Source organism: Xyrauchen texanus, chromosome 20 (genome assembly GCF_025860055.1).
Source record: "Xyrauchen texanus isolate HMW12.3.18 chromosome 20, RBS_HiC_50CHRs, whole genome shotgun sequence".
NCBI lineage: Eukaryota > Metazoa > Chordata > Actinopteri > Cypriniformes > Catostomidae > Xyrauchen > Xyrauchen texanus.
In genome coordinates, this window is record NC_068295.1 from 28,165,234 (window position 1) to 28,189,258 (window position 24,025).

Genomic DNA, 24,025 nt, shown 5'->3' on the forward strand with positions numbered 1-24,025 from the left:
AAAACCAAACTGTTTAAGAGTGTTAAAAAGGTATTCCCACTCTACTCTATCGAAGGCCTTTTCAGCGTCGAGGGAGATTACTGCTTCAAGTTCGCCTGGGGGAGAATTTGTGTATATTATATTATATAGTCGTCGTAGATTGTTAAATGGGTTACGGCCTCGAATAAATCCTGTTTGGTCAATCGAAATTATAGTAGGGACAATGGTTTCAAGGCGTAACGCAAGAATTTTGGATAAAATTTTAAAATCCGCATTCAGAAGAGAGATTGGTCTGTATGATTCGCAACGAGTAGGATCCTTACCCTCCTTTGGGATAAGAGAAATTGAGGCCTGCGTGAGCGTTGAGGGAAGAGTGCCTGTATTGAACGATTCATTATAAACAGCCACAAGAAGCGGGTCCAGTAAGGCTGTAAACTTCTTATAAAATTCTATCGGGAATCCGTCAGGTCCCGGAGCTTTACTGCTCTGCATTGCCGCAATAGCCTGCGCAACTTCTGCTGCAGCCACAGGTCTGCCTATGTCAGAGTTAAGGTCAGAATTAATAGTTGGTAAATCTATTTCTTTAAAGAAGGAATCTAAAATTGCAGAATCATTTGGGTACTCTGAAGTGTACAGGGTAGAATAAAAATGAACAAAACTGTCATTAATATCCTTCAGATTATGTACCATGGATCCAGATGGGGCCTTAATATGAGTTATCATTTTAGAGTTATTTAATTGACGAGACTGAAAAGCCAATAATTTACTGGCTTTGTCCCCAAATTCATAAAATGTATGCCGCATTTTAACAACCTCTTCTCTTCATGTGCAGTTGACAGCAAGTAATACTCGGACTGAAGACTTATTCTTTCTTTGTATAAGCGAGGGCAGGGAGAGATGGCGTACTGTTCATCTAATCTGTTAATAGCTTCTGAAACATTTCTGAGCTTAGAGAGTTCTTGCTTTTTAGCATAAGAGGAGAAAGAAATTATTTTGCCCCGCAAATACGCTTTCAATGCCTCCCATAATACAGATCTAGATATATCATGTCTGTCATTTAGCTCCAAATACATATTTATCTCTTTAGTTAGAAAAATAATGAATTCTTCATCTGCCAAAAGCAAAGTATTTAGTCTCCAGGGTTTAAAAGAAGAATGCTGAGTTGGTAAACTAAGCACAAACGAGGAAGGAGCATGATCAGATATAACAATGCTATGATACCTACTAGAAGAGACAAGGGGCACGATACTCTTATCCACTAAGAAAAAATCAATGCGACTATATGAGTGATGAACGGGAGAGAAAAAGGAGAATGTTCTGGAGGAAGGGAAAAGAAATCTCCAGGGGTCTAATAGACCAACTTGGTCACAGAAATGTTTAATGTTTATAGCTGCCTTAGAAGGCTGTATGACTCTAGAGGAGGATCTATCCAGTGATGTGTTCAGAACGCAGTTGAAGTCCCCACCTATAATTAAAGCATAAATCATCAGCAGGTGGGATAGATGTGAAGACTTTGCTGAAAAAATTGCCATCATCAAAGTTTGGGGCATAAATGTTAACAAGGATAACTTGTCTGTCGAGTAAGCGCCCAGTGACGATAACGTAGCGACCAGAGGAGTCACTAATAACCTTTTCACTTGTGAAAGAAATGCTCTTCTTAATAAGAATAGCGGTGCCTCTGCCTTTTGCATTAAAGCTCGAATGGAATACCTGTCCCCCCAACTCCGCCTAAGTTTAATTACATCTGAGTTAAGAATATGGGTTTCTTGTAGAAACACAATGTCTGCGCTTAATTGTCGCAAGTGAGAAAAAAATCTTGTTTCTTTTAATGACATTGTTCATGCCTTTCACGTTCCATGTTATAAAATTTACATCACATTTATTAAAGTTGGACATGTTATCAGAAATAATTGTAAATGAATAAGGCAAATATAGTGAGTCTGTTACAACACAACGCATGAGCACCTTGACTCGGACAACGTATGCTGAGAAAAAAAAAAAAAAAACATTGATTCCCTCCCGCCCTCCCCCAAACAACGAACATCTGCTGGTATACTAAGAACCATAACTCACCAGCTCGTGTTCCTGCTCCTTGAAGCTAAGCTGCTATTGAAATAGCAAAAATAAGTGACATTTATATGAACAAAAGAGTGTGGATCAGTTCAAACTTAAATGAGTCTCTTCGTTCTCATCACCCACTCGAGCCATACAGAACCTGCGCTCAGCGGGAACCAAGGTGGAGTCACGTAGGTCTACATTATCTGCAGTGATGTGAATTCCTACTCACTCGTTGAAGCGGGGACAATCCCCCTCACAAATTCCAAAGCCCGCTGCGGAGAATCAAAAAATTTTTTTGTTCCGTCAATGCTGATCCGTAGACGTGCAGGGAAAAGGAGGCCGAATTCAATACCCGCTCCTCTAAGTTCAGCCTTTACCTGGTTAAATGCCGCTCTCCGCTTTGCAACATCGGCGCTAACATCTGGGTAGAAGTGTATTCACGATCCTTTGTATAACACCTGCCCCCTTTCTCGTGCCAAGCGAAGAATCAGTTCCCTCATCTGGTAGTGATGCATTCGCACGATGAACGGCCTGGGGGCTTGATTAGCTTTCGGCGGGGGAGCTAGAGAGCGGTGAGCTCTGTCCACCTCCGGCTTTTTGGAGAAACTCTGTTCACCGAATACCTCGAGTAGCAGTGCTTCAATGAATGCAGAAGGATGAGAACCCTCTGAGCCCTCGGGGACACCGATCACACGTATATTGTTCCTCCTGGATCGATTTTCCAAGTCATCGAGTTTGGCCCTCAGTTTCTCATTATCTTTCGACAGCGTTGAGCACGTAGATTCCAGGGCAGTAACGCGACCATCCACGTCGGTAAGGGATTCTTCCACATCCTTCAGTTTCTGTTCTTGCTCTAGTAATGAAGTTTTCACCGCAGAGATAGATGATTTAAGCTCTGCAAGGATCTCCACTCTGAGCGCCGCTACCTCAGATCTAATCCCGCCAAGGAGTTCTCTGATATCATCCTGGCTCGAGGCGGCCCCGTCCACACTCTGCAAATCACCAGCAACCTCAGTAATATCGGACGTCTTTTTAGTGTTGTTTCTCGGCATGATTCTACTGAGGATCGCGAATAGTATTTCAAACAATGTCACCCAATAAATGTTGAATAAGTCGTTAAATAACAAGAAACGCGAGGAGCAGAAAACTTTACGACTTCTCACGCCGTCATCTTACCGGAAGACGACTATGGCAATGTTGTGGTCGTGGCTTTCCTTCTTCCGGGTGAAAGCCACTCCAGCCCCTCAATGGGCGCGGTCTCGCTGGGTAATTCACCACAGACTTTCCGTTCCCAGCACGCTCATTTGCCCCATTGAGTTCTGAGATGAGACCAGCTCACCTCGCGGCCAACTTAACATCTCTCTCAGGGCTCGCGAGCAGGATGAGTTCTCGATCACTGCATTGAAGAGCGCACTGACGATGTCAGATGCTGAGAACTCAACTGGGCTGCCACCTTTGGGTCTGCCCGCCCAGTCTGAGGCTGAAGCAGAGATGACCGCAATGCTTACACGGGTCTGCTCTCACTACCCTCGACGGGGGGTGGCCCACGGGTACACAGAGGTCCCTCAGGTGGATAAGGTGGTTGTGGTGCACCTGTGCCTGCAAAATGCCGCCACCTGGCGGGATCGTCTGGCACTCACCTCCAAGGCCTTTAGGACTATGTTGTCTCTGGCCACCAAACCCTACAGTGCTGCTGGACAGGCCGCTTCCTACCTATATGCCATGGCTCTCCTGCAAGTACACCAGGCCAAGGCACTGAAAGAGCTGCATGTGGGTAGTCCTGATCCCGATGTGCTGCAGGAGCTGCACTCGGCTACCGGCCTCGCCCCCCGGGCAAATGAAGGTCATGGCACGAGCACTCGGGCAGGCGATGTCCATCTTGGTGGTCCAGGAGCGCCACCTGTGGCTGAATCTTGTCGAGATGAGGGACTGTGACAAAGTTTGCTTTCTCAATGTGCCCATCTCCCAGATTGGCCTATTCGGTGACAAAGTTGAGGACTTTGCCCAGCAGTTCTCGATGGTGAAGAAACAGACGGAGGCCATACAACACATCTTGCCCAGGCACGGCTCAAGGTCCTGTACACCGCCTGCTAGCTGAGGGTGTCCCTCTGCAGTGGCAAAAGCCCAGGCAGCTCCGCCACTGCCTGAGCCCACAGGAAGCTGACGCCCCCCACCTCACAGTCTAGCACGAGGACCCCTAAGACGGACGACCCAGGGAGAGAGATGTCCGCTTCGGAGCTGGTACCCAGACCACTCCATCCTTCGATGGAGGGCCAGAAGTTAAATCCTTTGTTTCCTTTTGTTTTGTGTTCACCGCACCCCAGGATGAGGTACCCACATTGCCAAAAAGAGCAGTTTCCTCACTCCTTGGGTCACATAATCGGTGTTTACGACCTCTGTTTTCATGGCGACCAGACACCGAGCACTCACAGAGGCAGCTCTTGCCCTGTTAAGGGAAGTGGGTGTCCACATACTCAACTATCTCGATGACTGGCTGATCCTAGCACACTCTTGAGAGTTGTTGTGCGCACACAGGGACCTGGTGCTCACGCACCTCAGCCGTCTAGGGCTTCGGGTCAACTGGGAAAAGAGCAAGCTCTCCCCGGTTCAGAGCATCTCTTTTTTTGGCATGGAGTTAGACTCGGTCTCAATGATAGCATGCCTCACAAGCGAGCGTGCGCAGTCGGTACTGAACTGCCTGAAGTCATTCAGGCGGAGGACAGCGGTTCCACTGAAACACTTTCAGAGACTCCTGGGGCATATGGCATCTTCGGCGGCGGTCATGCCGCTCGGATGGATGCATATGAGATTACAACGGCTTCAAACTCTAGTCCAGAAATGGCGACATGGCACACATCGGTTGGCTATCACACCGATCTGCCTCCATTTATTCAGCCCTTGGACAGACCTCATGTTTTCTACAGGCAGGAGTCCCCCTACAGCAGGTGTCCAGACGTGTTGTGGTCAACACAGACACCTCCAATTCAGGCTGGGGCGTGTGTGCAACAGTCACGCAGCCGCTGGCTCCTGGTCAGGACCATGGCTGTGTTGGCACATCAACTGCCTTGAGTTGATGGCTGTACTGCTCACTCTGCGGAGGCTATTACCGTTGATCCAGGGCAAGCATGTGTTGGTCCAGTCCGACAACACAGTAGCATATATATAAATCGCCAAGGCGGCATACGTTCTCCTAGCATGTCACAACTCGCTCACCATCTCCTCCTCGTGAGTCAGCAGCAGCTGAGGTTGCTGCAGGCCACTCATAAACCGGTCAGCCTCAATGCCTCAACGCCACAGCGGATGCAACTTCTAGAACCTCCACGTCTTGCCCTTGGATGGAATGCAGTAGACCTAAATGGCCTACCACCGGCAGTGGTGGACACAATCTCTCATCGATCACTACGAGGCAGCTCTATGCCCTGAAGTGGTGTTGTCCTGAGCCGAAGACCCCCAGAGATGCGCAGTCGGGTCAGTGCTTTCCTTCCTGCAGGAGAGGTTGGAGGGGCGGCTGTCCCCCTCCATCTTGAAGGCATATGTGGCAGCCATAGTGGCCCACCACGACGGGGTGGACAGTAAGTCCCTTGGGAAGCATGACCTGAACATCAGGTTCCTCAGAGGTGACCGGTGGCTGAATCCTCCTAGGCCACGCCTATTCCCATCATGGGATCTCTCCGTAGTCCTCCTGATCCTTCGGAGAGCCCTGTTTGAGCCACTAGAGTCAGTTGAGCTGAAAGACCTCTCCTTGAAGACATTCACCTCCATCAAGAGGCTTGGGGACCTGCAAGCATTCTCTGTCAGCGACAATTGCCTGGACTTTGATCTCACGGGATCCTGAGGTCCCGGCCTGGCTATGTGCCCAAGGATCCCATGACCCCCTTCAGGGATCAGGTGGTGAGCCTGCAAGCGCTACCCTGGGAGGAGGCAGGCACAGCCCTGTAATTGCTGTGTACGGTGTATGCTTTGCGCATCTACTTGGATTGCACACAGAGCTTTAGACACTCTGAGCATCTTTTTGTCTGCTTCGGCGGACAGAGGAAAGGGAGCGCTGTCTCCAAACAGAGGCTTTCCCACTGGATCATGGATGCTATCGCTTTGGCATACCAGGCCCAGGCCGTGCCCACCCCTTTGGGAATAAGAGCACACTCTCGTGGGCACTGGCCAATGGCACCTCCTTAGCAGACATCTGCAGAGAAGCGGGCTGGACAATACCCAATACCTTTGCAAGATTTTACAATCTCTGGGTTGAGCTGGTTTCATCCCGTGTTTTGTCAGATACGAACTGGTAAGTTTGATAATAACAGCTGGCTGAGTGTATCGCTTGCGTATAGTGCCTTTCCCATCTGTGAGGCGAAGACGTGCTCTGCGAGTTCACGAACCTGTGAACCCTGGATGTCCTTCCTCCCTAGCCCTGTGGTTTGCGAATTTGGCCAAGGAATTCACAGCCAAATCCACTACAGTTGCCAATATGCCCTGTACTGGTATAGGTGCTCCATGGTTGACAGTTACTCCGGTACCCCCTGTAATGTATTTTCCGTGGTCTCCCTGTTGGCAGACCCGCGTCTCACTTGGGCAGAGCTCTCTCTGCTCCCGGTTGCTTTGTTTGCAGAGCTCCTCCCCTTCAAGGCAGGACCTACCTCTTCAATGTGCGGCTAGTGAGCCCACGTGTCATATTGCCACATGTTACCTCCCCTTCAGGCAGGATATGGCCTCTGCGGGGTCTTTTCCCCCTGAAAGAATAGGAAAGGAAAAGAACACCTTCCTGATGCCGAATCTAATACTCTGTAGAGAGGAAACATAGAGAGAAAAGGATGCATGCTCCCATGCTAGTTACGTCGCTTACCACCTCAGGGTTGTGGGGAATTACATGACGTCTTTTTGGTCTTGGGGGGGGGGTTATGTGCAGACTTATGCACCTGCTGTTACACACGCAGCAGCTTGCTTGCAAGCCAATCTTTTTGGTTTCATTGAAAAAACGTAATCAAGTTTCTTACCAGATGTAGTTTTGTTGGTGTTTCTCCCATAGACAACATCTACTGTTGTTTTGTCTCATGGCTCCGTACGTCAAAAGTTTAACCCTTTACTGACAGCACAGATTCTTCTGAACTGAGATTAGTAAATTAAATTAAATTATGCATTGCGTATAGCGAAGCCAAAATACATCGTTCATGCATGTGAACGTGGGGTTGCACAAGGTCAAAGCTTAAAAAGCAGCATCTAAATGTGTCATAAAAGTTGTCCATTCGACTCGTGCGTTATATTCCAAGTCTTCTCAAGGCATATGATCACATTGTGTGATGAACAGATTGAAAATGTTATTCATAATTGATCAGCTCCCATATATAGTGTGAAATCAATATGGCGACTACTTTGATAACATCAAATGTCATTGGTTCTTGTTTGTCTTGTGACCACACTTCATGACGTCATGTCGCAAGAACGTCATTAACACGAACAAATATATATATCTGTATTTCATTTTTACATTTAATATGTTTCTTCTGTGTCTAGATGCTTACACTCTGAACGAGGTGACATATGTTTGGACACGTAATGCCACCTTATCAGTGGAAGTAGCTCCAGATGGATCTAGACTAAACCAGTATGACCTAATGGGTCAGACGGTTGGCAAGGAAACCATCAAGTCCAACACTGGTTAGTTGACAACATGTTTTGCAAGATATTCTCCAACTATCACGAAACAGGATCCATCTGGTCTCTTTCTGGTCTCTTTCTGTTTCCCACTGTGTAGGTGAATATACAGTGATGACTGCCCATTTCCATCTGAAGAGGAAGATTGGATACTTTGTTATTCAGACATACCTGCCCTGCATCATGACAGTCATCCTGTCCCAGGTGTCTTTTTGGCTAAATCGAGAATCCGTCCCTGCACGCACAGTTTTTGGTGGGTGAGCATGTGTTTGTGTCTACCGTATCTCTCTTATGGTGAACATAATGTAACGTAATGTTTTTGTGTATCAGAAACATAATGTGGAAAGTTTTCTAATTCAATGCATTGCTCAAATGGCACACATTTATTTGTTGGCTGTGTACTTATTTTCACGCAAAATGAATTTAGCATGCTGATTTTGTTGTTCTGATTGAATTATTGATGCAGTCATGGGAAGAGCTCATGTTTGGTTTGTAATTTTTTATTTTCTCTCCAGCAGTTTCAATTTCCTTCCAAGCTCAAGAGATGAATTGCAAAATAGCTGCAAGCACAGACAAACAGCAGAGCACTGTTTTTTGTGTGTTTTTTTAACACATTTAAATTAAACACACAGACTGTTGATGCACATTTATTTTTTTTATCAAGATTTTTGGTTTACATTTTAATATGAATGTACAATGCAATATATGTTTTTTAGGTGCTGTGACTGGTTACCATTTTGCTTGTATTTTCACCCATTTAATCACCTTTTTAAATGGTCACGCAGTGTGAAAATACTCCATACAGTCTCTAAAATATTTTGAGGTCATGAAAACTGCATATTAATTATAAACATTTGCTGTTATAACTAGTTTTAGATGGAGTTAAGTATGTAACACTGCAGAACATGTCAACTTCCTGGAAGTATTTCATGTCAACTACCTAAATACATTTAGTTCACTGCTTATGGTTATGCTTAACCTGGGCTTTCATAGATTTTTGGTTCTTTTTTGTTTTGTGTAAAACATGCCAAATTTGCTTTTGAAGAATATAAAAACACAATAACTATGGTTTTGGCATCTATTTAATAGTTAGTATAGAATCTGCTTTAATATTTGGCCCAAAAAAGACATGCTTCTGAAATCCAGTGGTTGAAAATGGGGACAAGAGGGTGACTCAGGGCATATGACTGACTGACTGCTGAAATGAACTTAATTTCATTAGCCGAGGGCATTTGGCATCACACATGTACATCTGTGCTGTCAACATGATGTCCTTGCAAATTTGAACTGAATTAATGTTAATTTATATTAATCTTTTTTCTCTTGCCTTACACATGTCCTTTTAGTAATGGGTCTCTACAAATGAGGCAAACAGCATAAATGCTAGTAATTATTTTCAGCATACTGTACATAATGCGGTAACTGTTAATACAGCAGTCTCTGAGCTTTGTTTTTTATACTACCCTAGGTGTGACTACAGTCCTAACGATGACCACTCTGAGCATCAGTGCTCGCAACTCTTTACCAAAAGTAGCCTACGCCACAGCCATGGACTGGTTCATTGCTGTGTGCTACGCATTTGTTTTCTCTGCTCTTATCGAGTTTGCTACAGTAAACTACTTCACCAAGCGTGGCTGGGCATGGGATGGCAAGAGCATTGTCAATGATAAGGTAACCATGACTACACAGACTAGGCTTTGATTGTGGAATTGGGCACATCTGGTGGCTTTGATCATTTTCATTGGGAAGAGGTGTGTTGTTTAGATGAGTAAACTTAAGGGCTGTTCACAATAGACATTGAGCTAGATGGAGTGTAAAAGAACTGAACTGAATGCAGGGGTTTTCGAAATGCGTTTTTAAAAGTAATAACTATTTATATGACACAGCTTCTTAAAAATGCAACACAATTGGCACAAGAAGTTGAAAAAAAAAAAAGAAATAGATAAAATATAACAGCCATATAGACATATAACCAGTGTGGCCTCATTGGTATTCATAGAAATTTGTACATAGATTGAAATATACAACATCAATGTATTCACAGCATCAAAGTAAACACTTCTTTGTACATCTTTAGAGATACTTATTTCCACTTTTTGTATGACTGAATTTAATTATCATTAAAGATAAACAAGTATGGGGGGTCACGTGACGCATTCAATGGAGTAGCCGTGTTGACGACGAGCTCCGGGAAAGCCTTGAAAAATCTCCCTCCTTAAACTTAATATCATCTCTGGGAGGGCGGAAATTAAATGCAGAAGTGACAAGACATGCCTAAGAAACAACCTGATTCCAGTCATAGACTTCGTAACAGAATATTAACGAACTTTAACACGCGCTCCTCTCCGAAAATGGCGGATGTTCCAATGAGTCCATGGACGCACTTGGGAAGAAAATAACAGCAGAAGTCCTGGCGGGCGTCCATAAGGCTTTAGATAACAAGATTGACCCAGTGCTAGAGAAATTGTCGGTGGTAGGGACACATCTCGAGGAGATGGAGAACCAAATCACCGAAGCTGAAACGCGTATATCGACAGTGGAAGACACGGTCTCAAGAGACAGCGCGGACTTGAACGAAATGAAAAAAAAGCTTGACGCGGCCCTGGACAAAATAGATGACCTGGAGAATAGGAGCAGGCGATGCAATTTACGAATCATTGGCCTACCCGAAGGGGAAGAAGGGACGAACCCGGTCTCGTTCCTCGGGACCTGGCTGCCCAATCTGCTTAACACCGAATTCAAGCACCGCCAGGTAAAGATAGAGCGCGCGTATCGAGTCCCTTCACGGGTTCCCACATCAGGAGAAAGACCGAGAGCGTTGTTGATAAAACTACATAATTTTCAAGACAAGGCGCGCATCCTGCAAGCAGCGAGAGCTGCGAGTCAGCTGGTCTACAAACGCCAAAACATCTCTATCTTTGAAGACTTTTCTGTGGCCATAGTGAGGAAAAGACAAGCCTTCTGTGGCCAATGAAAAAAGACGACTCCGTGAACGAGGAATTCGCTTCGCCATGATATATCCAGCAACTCTTCGAGTACAGCACAACGGCGGCGGGAAGTTCTTCAAACAGCCGACAGAGGCTGAGTCTTTCCTCGACGGTATGCCCGAACCATCAACTACCAGTTTCTCAGGCCCAAATCGCCCCGGAGAGGCCGAAGGATAAGGTATCAGTTTGCTCATGCTCTCTGTGATTTAATGACACTTCTGCGCCCCCCAGTACGTGTGGAAAATTTCTGTTCAGAGTTTTAGGGGGTAGACGATTAAAGGGAAAATAAAAGGAGAATATAACAATGGTATGATTTAAATACTGAACCAGTAAGTATATAGAAGGCTGTTGCCTCAGCGGTTTGCCGAGAATTATATCAAAGCTCTTTGATTTCGCGGTGTTCCTTTTGAATACCGCGCATTTTTTGTTTGTTCTGTCTAAGCTTCGGTCATATTATGTTTCCAAGGAGACAGAGTGGCGATCACTACTGCTCTCAAATGTGAAACCGACCAGCGTCAGACTTCCCTTGTCTATTTTCAAAAATGTCTATAAGATGCTAAATGTAAATAGTTCTATGTTATATGTTCGACATGCAGGGCAACACAAATTCATTTTTTTTCTTTTCTTTTTTTCTCTTTTTTTTCTTCTTCTTTTCTCTCATCTCCAATTTTTATGGTATTAGAACTGAACAGACTAGTTGCACTTTAAAACAGGGCAGGGCATCTCACATATATTGGTGCTGTTGGTATATTAAACTACCCCTTGGCTATGTCAACGAATAAATCTATATTAAACATATGTAGTTGGAATGTAAAGGGTGTTCATAACCCAGTAAAAAGAAAAAAGATTCTAAATTACTTAAAAAAAGAACAAATTCACATTGCATTTCTGCAAGAGACACACCTAACAGACAGCGAGCACGTCAAATTGAAGAGAGACTGGGTGGGACAAGTGTATGGCTCGTCATTCACCAGTAAAAGTAGGGGAGTTGTCATTCATGTAAATAAATGTATACCATTATCAGATATTAATACATATTCCGATAAATCAGGACGGTTTATCCTGCTCAAAGCTACACTAGCTGGACAACCCATTACCCTTATGAATGTCTATTTCCCCCCAATTCAATCTAATGAGTTAATTACACAGGTGTTTTCTAAGTTTGCTGAATTGCAGTGTGAACATAGTGTAATCGCTGGTGACTTCAACTGTACGCTGCAACCAAAACTTGACAAATCGCTACCATCTAATGATAGGCCTTCCAACAGAGCACAAGCTCTGAATGGGATTTGTGAAGAAATTGGTCTGGTAGATGTTTGGCGAGCCCTTCATCCCAGAGATAGAGAATACACGTTTTTTTCTGGAGTCCATAAAACTGCAAGCAGAATAGACTATTTTTTCTCTCCCAAGATTTCACTCCAAAATGTAATAGACTGTAATATTGGCAACATTGTAATTTCGGATCATGCTCCCGTTTTTCTTAGGTTAGGCCTATCCAACCAAATATACCACCCGGCTTCCTGGAAATTCAAATCATGGCTCGTTCATGACCCAAATTTTGAATCCTACCTTAAAGAGCAAGTTAAGCTATTTCTTATGGACAATAGAACCCCAGAAGTGTCTCCCAATTTGCTCTGGGACACGGCTAAAGCATATATTAGGGGATTAATTATATCCTATGTATTCAACCAGAAAAAAAAGCAGCTGGCAGATCAGAGAAAATTTGAAATTATTCTCCATGATTTAAAAACTAAATATAACACTTGTCAAAAAAAATTGCCCTAGGTGTGGATGTGAATGTGAGTGTGAGTGTATGTCTGTCTATGTGTGGCCCTGCGATGGACTGGCGACCTGTCCAGGGTGTCCCCCGCCTTTCGCCCAATGTTAGCTGGGATAGGCTCCAGCCCCCCGCGACCCTGTACACAGGATAAGCGGTTGACGATGGATGGATGGATGGATATAACACTTGTCCCTCAGATGTGCTTCTTGCCGAGATATAAACCGTCAAAACCTTTCTTGAAGCAATACTTACTAATAAAGCTGAAAAGTCAGTTTTCTTTGCTAGACAGCGGATGTATGAATTTGCCAATAAACCTAACAAATATCTAGCCAATTTATTGCAAAGCCGATCCCAAGCCCAGGTCATATCCAGTATCAAAGATAAAGAAGGCAAGTGTCATCATGATAACAAAGTAATCAACAAAATCTTTAGAGCGTTTTATAAGAGGCTTTATTCTTCCCAATCAAGCCCTTCTTCTGGTGATAATATGAGTAAATTCTTTGCAAACTTAAATATACAGGAATCAGCTGAGGAGCAAAGACAGATGTTAAACAAACCAATTGAGCTGAGCGAAATTTTGAATTGTATTAATAGTCTTCCCAAAGGAAAGGCACCAGGGCCCGATGGGTTTACAGTGGAATTGTTTCAGAAATTTAAAATGGAGCTAGGGAGCTTAATGCATGAAATGATACAGTATTCATTTGAATCTGATAAGCTTCCTGACTCCATGACAGAAGCCAACATATGTGTCTTTTTAAAAAAAGGTAAATGCCCTGAGCAGTGCGGCTCATATCGCCCCATTTCTCTGCTAAATGTGGACACAAAAATTTTGGCAAAGATATTAGCCACTCGGCTGGAATCAATTCTCCCCAAAATAATTAATCCTGACCAGACAGGCTTTGTCAAAGGCAGATCCTCAGCTCATAATATTAGAAGGCTTCTTAACGTAATTCAACATTCAAATCAGCACGCAAACTCTGGACTGGTCATCTCATTAAATGCTGAGAAGGCATTCGATAGGGTCGAATGGCCATACTTATTCTCAGTACTCTCTAAATTTAACTTGGGTGATGCATTTATTAAATGGGTTAGGATTTTGTATTCTTCCCCCACAGCCAGAGTCATTACTAACGGTCTTAAATCCCCCAGATTTACTTTAGCACGTGGTACCAGACAAGGCTGCCCGATGTCGCCGCTGCTGTTCGCGCTGGCTATTGAACCGCTGGCTACGGCCATTAGAGATGACCCAACCATTGAAGGACTTAGACTGGAAGAGAAAACTTACAAAATTTCACTGTACGCCGATGACATCTTAATTTACCTCGCCTCTCCACAACAATCAATTCCACATCTTATTGATACAATTTCTAATTTTGGCTCTTTCTCTGGGTATAAAATAAATTTTTCAAAGTCAGAAGCAATGCCGTTAAGTCGCACTCCCACAACCCTACAATTTCTCACCCATTTAAATGGTCTCCGGCAGGCTTTGTGTATTTGGGTATAAAGATTACACAGAGGCTGGAAAGTCTGTATAAAAGCAATTTTGTCCCTATTTTTTCGAACATAAGATCAGACCAAGATAGATGGTGTAATCTTCCCTTATCCCTATTAGGTCGTGTCCACCTTGTCAAAATGAATATTTTACCCCGCCTTCTATACCCATTTCAAATGCTACCAGTTCTCATTCCTAACAAAGCACTTAAACAGTTGCGTGGCTCCATTATTTCCTTTATTTGGCGTAAAAAAAGACCTAGACTGAGATATAGCTTTTTATCACTCTTGAGTAGATGTGGAGGTCTAGCGGCCCCAGACATTAACCTATATCAGCTCTCTGCCCAACTTCGATTTACACTGGAATGGCACTTGAACGATCCAAACTCAACTTGGATTAGCGCAGAAGCCACAACTCTTGGGCCAATCCCTTTACGGAATCTACTATATCTGTCGCCCAAAACACAGCAAACTCTAACTAAAGATAATTTCATCCTTAAAAATATGATTAAAATATGGAGATTAGTATGCAAAACAGAAGGGCTTGGCTCCCATCTTTCACTACTCACACCCTTGCATAACAACCCAGATTTCCCCCCGGGGATGAATGATGGCCTAATACATTTGAAAGATAAAGGAATACATGTCATAGGAGATTTGATGGAGACTAAACAGCTAATGACCTTCGAACAATTTACTGCAAAATATGATATCAATAAGAAGCTCTTACGCAGTTTCATAACAAAAAATCTTAGAGTCTATTCAAATGGGCTATGCGTGTCCCCAATTGAGGAACAATTAAATAAACTTACATCATCTCGATCTGCATCCAAAATCTTCTATGACATTTTGATAAGGGCAAATACAGATAGTTCAGATAAAACTAGGGTGTTATGGGAAAAGGACTTGGGGGAAGAAATTCAGACAACTGATTGGGAAGCCATATGTGAGATGCCCTCCTATCTAGCCAACAACTCTGCCTGGGAAATGCAATTTAAAATTGTTCATCGTTTGCATGTGTCTCCAGCCCAAAGACATAAAGTGAACCCAAAACTCTCCAACCTCTGTAATAAATGTAAAAGACTAGAAGGAACCCTCATCCACTGTTTCTGGAGCTGCTCAACAATACAACTATTCTGGATGGACGTCCTAAGGGAACTTGAGAGTATATTTCGCTGCTCTTTACAATTAGGACCAAAGACATGTTTGCTCGGGATGAGCCAGGAACTCCCGTCCAAATTCCAAGGGGCACACCTTCTCCAAATCTTACTACACTGTGCTCGCAAATGCATACTTGTTTGCTGGATAACAGATCGAGCCCCATCAATAGCACAGTGGATTAACTCAGCCAAAGGCCTTATTCCATATGAAGCTTTTTCAACAGCATTAAAAGATAAACCTTTTAAATTCTATAGAGTATGGGACCCCTTCCTCACTTATCTTGGGGCGGAGAGACGCATCGGCTAGCGCTGGGAATACAGAACCTGGCATGGAAGGACTAAATAACTACACAATTCTGATGTAATTTGTTGGTATGCTTATTTTACCCTTTTTTTTTTTTTTTTCCTCTCCCCCTTTTTGTGTGGTAATTATTTGTGATATATATTGTGATAATGTACTTTAGTGGATATTCTGTGGAGTGTAGCCATCTGGGCAATTTGTTTTAGCTCAGATTGGCCAATTATGTTTAAACCCTGTCAATGTCAAAAGCTTGAATTAAAAAAAAAAAAAAGATAAACAAGTATGAAATATGCAGAGAGTGAAACACTGTCAGTGTTATGTTACAAAGTACAGGGTCAATTTTACATTGTTAATATTAACCAGATTCACTCATTTCATTGTGTGTGTGTGTGTGTGTGTGTGTGTGTGTGTGTGTGTGTGTGTGTGTGTGTGTGTGTATGTGTGAGCGTGTATTTATCACTTTGTGGGGACCAAATGTCCCCATAAGGATAGTAAAACCCGAAATTTTTGACCTTGTGGGGACATTTTGTCGGTCCCCATGAGGAAAACAGCTTATAAATCATACTAAATTATGTTTTTTGAAAATGTAAAAATGCAGAAAGTTTTCTGTGAGGGTTAGGTTTAGGGGTAGGGTTAGGATTAGGGGATAGAATATAAAGTTTGTACAGTATAAAAACCATTATGTCTATGGAAAGTCCCCATAAAACATGGAAACACAACATGTGTGTGTGTGTGTGTGTGTGTGTGTGTGTGTGTGTGTGTGTGTGTGTGTGTGCTGTAACAATTATTCCCCCAAAGGATTCACAAACATTTTTTACATCTCAAGTTGTTCAAGCATAAAAGAGTTTACCTTTAGATGCTGTCAATATGTCAGCATTGTATACTTTGGTGTCAATGGAAACGCAGGAAAGTGTACTTTACATAGGAATATCTACAAATACTTGAGATGAGATCACGTTAATCTAACTGATGTACAAAGACAAACAATTGAAAAATAGTGCAAAACTTAATAATGTGTCTTGTGATAACGCCCCCTTGGGATAATACTGGGAGGAAACTTCTACAGTTAGTACAAACAGTTAATTTCCCCCAAAACCTCCAGGCTATTTTATGTGAACCAACTTGTAGACATAAAGTGTATCCAAACAAAGTAATACACAGATGGATTCATAATAGATCAAAGTACCAGAAACTGTCAAAAACATTCAAGAAAACATCTTACATTACGTGTTTTGGAGCAGTCTTGTGTCTAAATGTTTGTAATTTTTGTTTCTTAATGACTCCAAACCTTTAGCTTGATAATATTGAACAGTGTCATGTATCAATGTATTAACTAACTTTTTCTGACTACAGAAGAAGGAGACATCTGTTCTGAAAAAGAATAACGCCTATGCAGTTGCTGTGGCAAACTATGCACCCCACATGGCTAAGGACTCAGCTCTGCCCACGGTCTCTAAGAGTGCCATACCAGAGGCCAGTAAACCTCAACCTAAAGAGGCCAAGAAGACCTTCAACAGTGTCAGCAAAATTGACCGCATGTCACGCATTATCTTCCCAGTTCTTTTTGGCAGTTTTAACTTGGTTTACTGGGCCACATATCTCAACAGAGAACCTGTTATTAAGAATATGGTCCCCTCCCAATGACCTACTAGCTATTGAAGATACAACTCAATCATTCAGTATATGCAACAGCAGTAAGCCTATATATTTGTGACAAACACATTGTGCATCTCAAATACCAAACTTTTGAATAAATGCTTGAGTCGTTAAAACCTCCTTTAATCTTTTCACTGCCAGGAAAATTTAAAGAGAGATAATGCAGGTGTTTTATCATACATTAATGGTACAAAATATCTTATTTTCACAAATGTTCAGGCATGAAACTCTGAATGTTCTTTGAATTTGTTATCTGTTATCAAGTCAGCTTGCTTACATGTGATATGTCAAGACATTTGGCTCACGAGGTGTACGCTAATAGGTCTTTTGACATGTAATCGTGCAGCCAATCAACTTGCATATTCTCTTTAATTACATTAAATATGCTCAGTTTGCAAGTGAGCTGGTTTCACTGCAGGTCCCTGCGAGAGTTTTCTCTGAAAATGGTATTCGCTCAGGTGGTTGCTGGGGCTTTTTTCCTATCAAATTGCAATGTAAGGTCTGTTTTTGGCCATGACACATAGAAGCTTGTGTATCAAGCTGTAGCCAAATCAGGCACTGACACATCTCTATCTTAGGTCATTAGTTTAAAAAATCCACACATAGCTAGGCTACGTCACTAGATAATTAAGCTCTGTGCTTTCCTGCTCCAGATACACATTATGTTTCAGGTCACTAGCCATTTAGAGATTTAGTTCATTACTGTTATGCCATTCGGCCAAGCAGGCCAAGGCACACCTAACAAGCATGCACTCTGTGCACATGGCTCTTTGGAGCAGTAGCAGCAGCACACAAGTTTTGGTGGAAGATCTGCTTGTTTGGGGTATTGTGTTTTTTATTTTGTGTTATGCGTTTGGGCAGCTTCCCTTCTTTGTTGGGGGATTGTATTTATGTCTAATTGTGCTTGATGCAGCATGTCTTGTATTTTTCTAACTGTGCAGAAGCAGCAGCATGTCCACATGCTAAACTCAGTATTTCTGTGTATGTTCCACCAGTAGCAAGTCTCCATACTTGCTCTGCAGCAGCAGCAGCTGCAGCAGTGCAGCAGATCTAGTCTGCCAAGACCAATATTCTATCAATATGTCTTAAGCCCTATTTGGCCAGTAATTATTTTGCATGGGGATGTGTGGAAATTCCAGCATTTACAGGGGTCGTCTGTGATTTTAGTGAGTGTTTTTCTGCCACCTCCCACAAGAAATGTCCAGGCTGAATTACCTACAGTTTTTTTTAAAACACCAAGGATGGATTCACGTCTCCCAGATTATAGTCCAAAAGTTGTTTTGGAAATCCTTTTCAACCACTGCTAAGTGCCATACAGTTGCGCTGTGTGGTAACAACTCTGGTGGTAATGAACAGTTGTGAACAATGGAAGATTGTTTTACAGAAATATTTGAAGTAATTCACAATAATAAATTTACATCGCCACTTCACCACAGTGAGTGGGAAATCTGGCATGCGTTTCACCATACGGCTTCCCATACTTTATGGTTGTGAATAGTTTTGTTGAATTGTTTCTGAAATTTTCAGCATTTCTTCACGTGTCCAGTGTCACATCCTCATCGACACACTGAACGTGGGACTCAGGCATGTGACTGACCATGTAAGAAGCTAATGTTTGGGTTAGTAGGATGACAAAACTTGCTCATCCCCTGTCATTTAATTGTCATCCAAATGCATGAGTTTTATCACACGGAGCCATGCAAATGTACTTTTACAGACTTCAACCTGAGAAACAATTGCCATCCGAATAGGGCTACATCCACATTAACAAGCTACATCTTTCTGAGAGTTGTCATAACTGAAATTACTTCAGGCATGAAACTCTGAACCGCACAAGCGGTTGTTTCTTTGAACTTGTTATCTGTTAGCCAATCAGCTCGCTCACAAAAGCAAAGCCAGTTTTATTGGAGCACACTGCAAGAGTTTTATCTGAAATCCTCCACCTCCCCAGCTCCACGAGTCTATATTTGCTACATGGGGATTGCATTTATGTATAATTTTGCAGCAGCATGTCATACATGCTTGATGCAGCATGTCTTGCATTTTTCTAATTGTGCAGAAGCAGCATCCTTATGCCACATGCCACATGCTTAACTCATTATGTCTGTGTATATTCTGGCAGTAGCAATTCTTCATACTTACCAGTAGCAGTGTAGCAGATCTAGTCCACCAAAATCAATTTCCTATCAATATGCCACACACACATTGACATGCTAAATCTTTCCTAAAGTTGTCATGACTAAACCTTATTTTTGTATGTTGTTGTGCAATCTTTGAGTATATAACTGATTTTATTTTATTTTTTATTTTTATTTTTTTGTGCATTTTCATACAGACCTCATATATCTGGTTTAAACTTATAAATATATTTGTGTATTATATATTTATAGTATATCAACCACCAACTAATCAAAGCAAAGCTGAGTGTTTTAATGGCAATATTTTGTTTGAAGTTATGAAGTAAGCTTACAGTAATGGTGTATCGGAGACTTCTACTTTGTATTGATCTAGTGTTAAAAATAAAACATATGTATACAACATATATGCTTAGTTTTCAACATATATGCTTTGTTGTTTTGCCATAACTGCACTACAATACCTGTGAGACAGATCACTGCACCTTTATATTGACTGATGTAGCATTTTACTAAATAGTTTTTAAGTCAATTAAATATGGCACTTTATTTTTTGCATTATATTTGTTTGTATATTTGCTTTTAATGGACATGAACATCATTGTAATCACCTGTGCATTTAAATTCTGAGATATTCTTATTAAAAGCTGTAAGCAAAGCATTGTTAATAAAATTAAACACCCACATATTGTTTGAAGCTAAATGATTGGAGTTAACACATTCTCAAGTGAAATCTACACTGTATTAGGCCACTTCTGTTTCTCTGGTCTGTATTGAGAGGGAATTGCTGCTAGAACTTTTAAAATATTTTGGGCACATTTGCTTGTGAAATTATGGCATTAGCACTGTTTATAGGTGTGAGATTAATATGCTGGTCTTACATGTGATGTAAATTAAGCTTTTAAGTCCCATGCCATATTACTCATTGGCCGACGATACTCAAATTAACTTTGTTGCAACAGTGACATAATGTTGTTTATATGGTATAATTCAGTATATTATGTAAATTACAGCTTCATGATTAATGCAGAAAACGGTCTGCCAAATGAATAAATGAAACCAAAATTTCAGTTAATTTACTATATGCTCAGTATATCATATGACAAACCATTGCAGAGCTTTCATTACTAATATCAATAATCCTGAAAAGTATAAACGCTTGAATGAACCACTGTGAGCTCAGTCTCTAGCAGCTTTTTAATTTGCCATACTGTTCTTAGTAGTCTGTCTGGGCAAAAAAGACAGCTGTTGACTGAAATAAAGTGTTGTCAAAGTCAACATGGCTCAGTTACTCTCGTTTCTTGTGGGCAATTGTGTAAATGTTCCTTTCTTTTTTCATATTGTGACTCAAAACTGTCAGTCTTTGTTTCTCTGTTTCTCTTTCTATTTCTCTCCCTCTCTCTCTCTCTCTCTCTCTCTCTCTCACACACACACACATATATACACACACACACAAACACTTTTTTATTATGGGGGACTTTCCAATGACTTCTATTGTTTTTATGATACTATGATATGAATAAATTTTATGACGTTATCGCAATCCCACAACAGGGTGGTCAGGTACCTGATGCCTGAAGGGGTTTATTCTGTGAAAATGACTGACTGACTGTACATTATCTTGCTTATTACATGGCTACTGGCCAAATAAATAAATAAATGCAAATGAAACATTGCTTTGCATTGAAATTATGTTATTATGTGAGAAGGATGAGACTGCAGAATCTTCAGAAACATCTAGGTTACTGTTATAACCTCTGTTCCCTGATGGAGGGAACGAAACATTGTTTCGAATGAAGCGACACTAGGGGACTTTATTGAAGGCCTCGGTTACCTCTGAACTTGAGAAAAGGCCAATGAGAATTTGGCAGACAGAATTTGCATGTCCCTCCCCCAGAAATATGGGTATAAAAGGAGGAAATTGTGCATCTGTTCATTAAGGTTTTGCACTGAGGAGCTGAGAATAATGTTCAGCCGTTACAGTGGCTCGGTTCAGCATCATGGCCAGGGGGACACAACATCTCGTTCCCTCCATCAAGGAACGGAGGTTACAACAGTAACCTAGTTGTTCCCCGACTGTCACTCACTCGATGTTGTGTCAAATGAAGGGACACTAGGGGTCACGCCATACGCTAAACCGTGTGCATGCCCTTCCCCAACGCCCCATAAAAATCATCATAAACTTTTTAGGTTCCCGGCATCCCGGAGGGAGGAAACAAAGTGATGTGCCAAGCATGGGAGCAGGCTGCGCCAGCCACGCCTTTTCTGTCTCTATGTTTCTCGCATAGAGTTAAAAGTGTCTGGGGCCATTTTAACGCTATCACGCACATCAGGGAAGGCGTTCTTTTCCAACTCCTATTCTTTCAGGGGGAAAAGACCCTGCGGAGACCACCACCTGCTGATGCTGGGGGGAGGTAAAGTGTGGCGAAATACGTCACATGGGTTTTCAGGCCACATGTGGAATTTTCCGCAGTATGGTCCCCCTACTAGTGGACCTGCGTCTCCCTTGGGCAGTCCCTGCTGCCCCCCGGTCGCCAATAGGGGGCAACTAGAGTGACTTGTTCCTCGTTCTCCCTGACCTTGCACAGCACCCGTGCAAGTAGGCTCACTGGGGGAAATGCGTAATTGCGCTGCCCCCGGGGCCAGCTGTGTGCAAGCGCGTCTATCCTGAGGGGACCAGAGCGGGCAGTCTCTTGGGAATCGAACAGATCTACCTGTGCTTTGCTGAACCACTCCCTAATCAGCAGGACCGCCAGGGTTGGAGCCTCCACTCTCCGCTGAGCATGCCCTGTCGCGAAAGCGCGTCCGCTGCTGTGTTGAGGTTGCCTGGGATATGAGTGGCGTGCAACGACCTGAGTTCCAAAGGAGGAGATAGCGGGCGAGACGAGAGCGCACGCCACCGTGGCGATTTATGTACGCTATCATGGTGGTGCTGTCCGAGCAAATCAAGACGTGCTTGCCCTGAAGTAGCGGGAGAAACAGGGCAATGATTACAGCCAGCAACTCTAGGCAGTTGATGTGCCAACCCAGCCGGGGCCCCGTCTAGGAGCCATTGGCTGCGTGCCGGCAAGTTAGAGATGTGGAAGTACCCGTACATCAGGTCTACCACTGCGAACCAATCTTGATGCCGGACGCAAGTTAGAATGTGTCTTTGCTTGAGCATTTTGAATGGAAGTTTGTGCAAGGCCCGGTTGAAAACGTATAAGTCCAAGATAAGCCGCCGCCTTTCTTGGGTACGATGAAGTAAGGGCTGTAGAAACCCTTCTTCATCTCGGCTGGAGGGACAGGCTCTGTCGCGTCTTTGAGTAAAAGGGTCACAATCTCCGCACGTATGGTGTTGGCGTCTTCGCCGTGCACCGAGGTAAAGCTGACGCCGGCAAAAGGGGCGGGGGCCTGGCGAACTGAATCGCGTAGCCGAGTCGGATGGTCCTGGCCAGCCAGCTCGATGGGTTGGGAAGTGAAAGACATGTGTCCAAGCTCTGCGAGGAGCACTAGGGGGACGATCGCTTTTGTACCTGGCGAGGCTTTGCAGCGGGGCGGAGCAGGTAGTGTCATGTCGGGAGATAAAAGCACCTCCGTCTGTTTCTTCACTGCCGAGAACTGCTGGGAAAAGTCTTCTACAGTGTCACCGAATAGGCTGAGCTGGGAGAAGGGGGTGTTGAGAAAGCAGGCTTTGTCTACCTCCCGCATCTCGAAAAAGTTCAGCCATAAGTGACGTTCCTGTACCACAAGGGTTTCCATCGCCTGCCCTGTTGTGAACTGTGCCTGGACCCGAGGAACCAATCGTCTAGCCATGAGGGCTGCGGGAGGACGGAGGGTTCCAGTCCAACCCTACACTCACGGCAGCACGGACAAGCATGTCAACCATCTGTCCGTCAGCCTCAGACTAGGCGTGCCGACCCGAAGGTGGCATTCCAGTTGAGTCTTCTGCGTCAGAAGCTGGAACGCGAGCGAGCCCGGATTTCAACGAGCCGTGCCAGCGTGGGTGGTTTGTGGGGATCTACCCGGTGAAACCAAGTAATACATTACAAGTATAATGTTATAAATGTACAATAAAAATTGTAATTATTTATTATTTATTAAGGCCCAGCAGAGGTTATACTTCCTTCGCCAGCAGAGGAAGTTCAACCTGCCACAGGTGCTGCTGATAAAGTTCTACTCTGCAGTCATAGAGTCTGTCATCTGCACTTCAATAACTGTCTGGTTTGGTTCAGCTACGAAATCGAATATCATCCCTGCCCACCCTTCAAGAACTGTACTCTTCCAGAGTAAAGAAAAGGGCTGGAAAAATCACTCTGGACCCCACTCACCCAGCCCACTGCCTATTTGAACGGTTGCCTTCTGGCTGACGCTTCAGAGCTCTGAGCACCAGAACCATCAGGCACAAGAACAGCTTTTTCCCTCAGGCTATCTATCTCATGAACAGATCAGTTGCCCCATTGAGCAATAATTATGTGCAAATCTATCATCGCAATATATATTATTTGCTAGATTTATGTTCTATCTATCATCACAGTCTGTGAAAAGGGTCCATGCGTCCCAATGCTGTATATACACCAATCAGCCACAACATTGAAACCACATGCCTAATATCATGTAGGTCCCCCTCCAGCCACCAAAACAGCTCTGACTCGTCGAGGCATGGACTCCACAAGGCCTCTAAAGGTGTCCTGTAGTATCTGGCCTGTAAGTCCTGCAAGTTGCGAGGTGGGGCCTCCATGGATCAGACTTGTTGTTCCAGCACAACCCATAGATGCTCAATTGGATTGAGATCTGGGAAATTTGGATGCCAAGTCAACACCTTGAACTCTTTGTCATGTTCCTCAAAC

The 24,025-nt window shown here is 43.3% G+C and overlaps 1 protein-coding gene across 1 annotated transcript in view; it reads left to right on the plus strand.

The window, feature by feature from the left end:
• The window catches only part of gabra2a (gamma-aminobutyric acid type A receptor subunit alpha2a), a 37,894-nt gene extending 20,560 nt beyond the window's left edge, over positions 1 to 17,334 (plus strand). Inside the window, exons 7-10 of the mRNA XM_052151649.1 lie at positions 7,546 to 7,689; positions 7,787 to 7,939; positions 9,155 to 9,357; positions 16,759 to 17,334. Of these exons, the coding sequence (XP_052007609.1) occupies positions 7,546 to 7,689; positions 7,787 to 7,939; positions 9,155 to 9,357; positions 16,759 to 17,049 (791 nt within the window). The 3' untranslated portion in view covers positions 17,050 to 17,334. The remainder of the gene's footprint in view (positions 1 to 7,545; positions 7,690 to 7,786; positions 7,940 to 9,154; positions 9,358 to 16,758) is intronic.
• Positions 17,335 to 24,025: the final 6,691 nt, after the last annotated feature.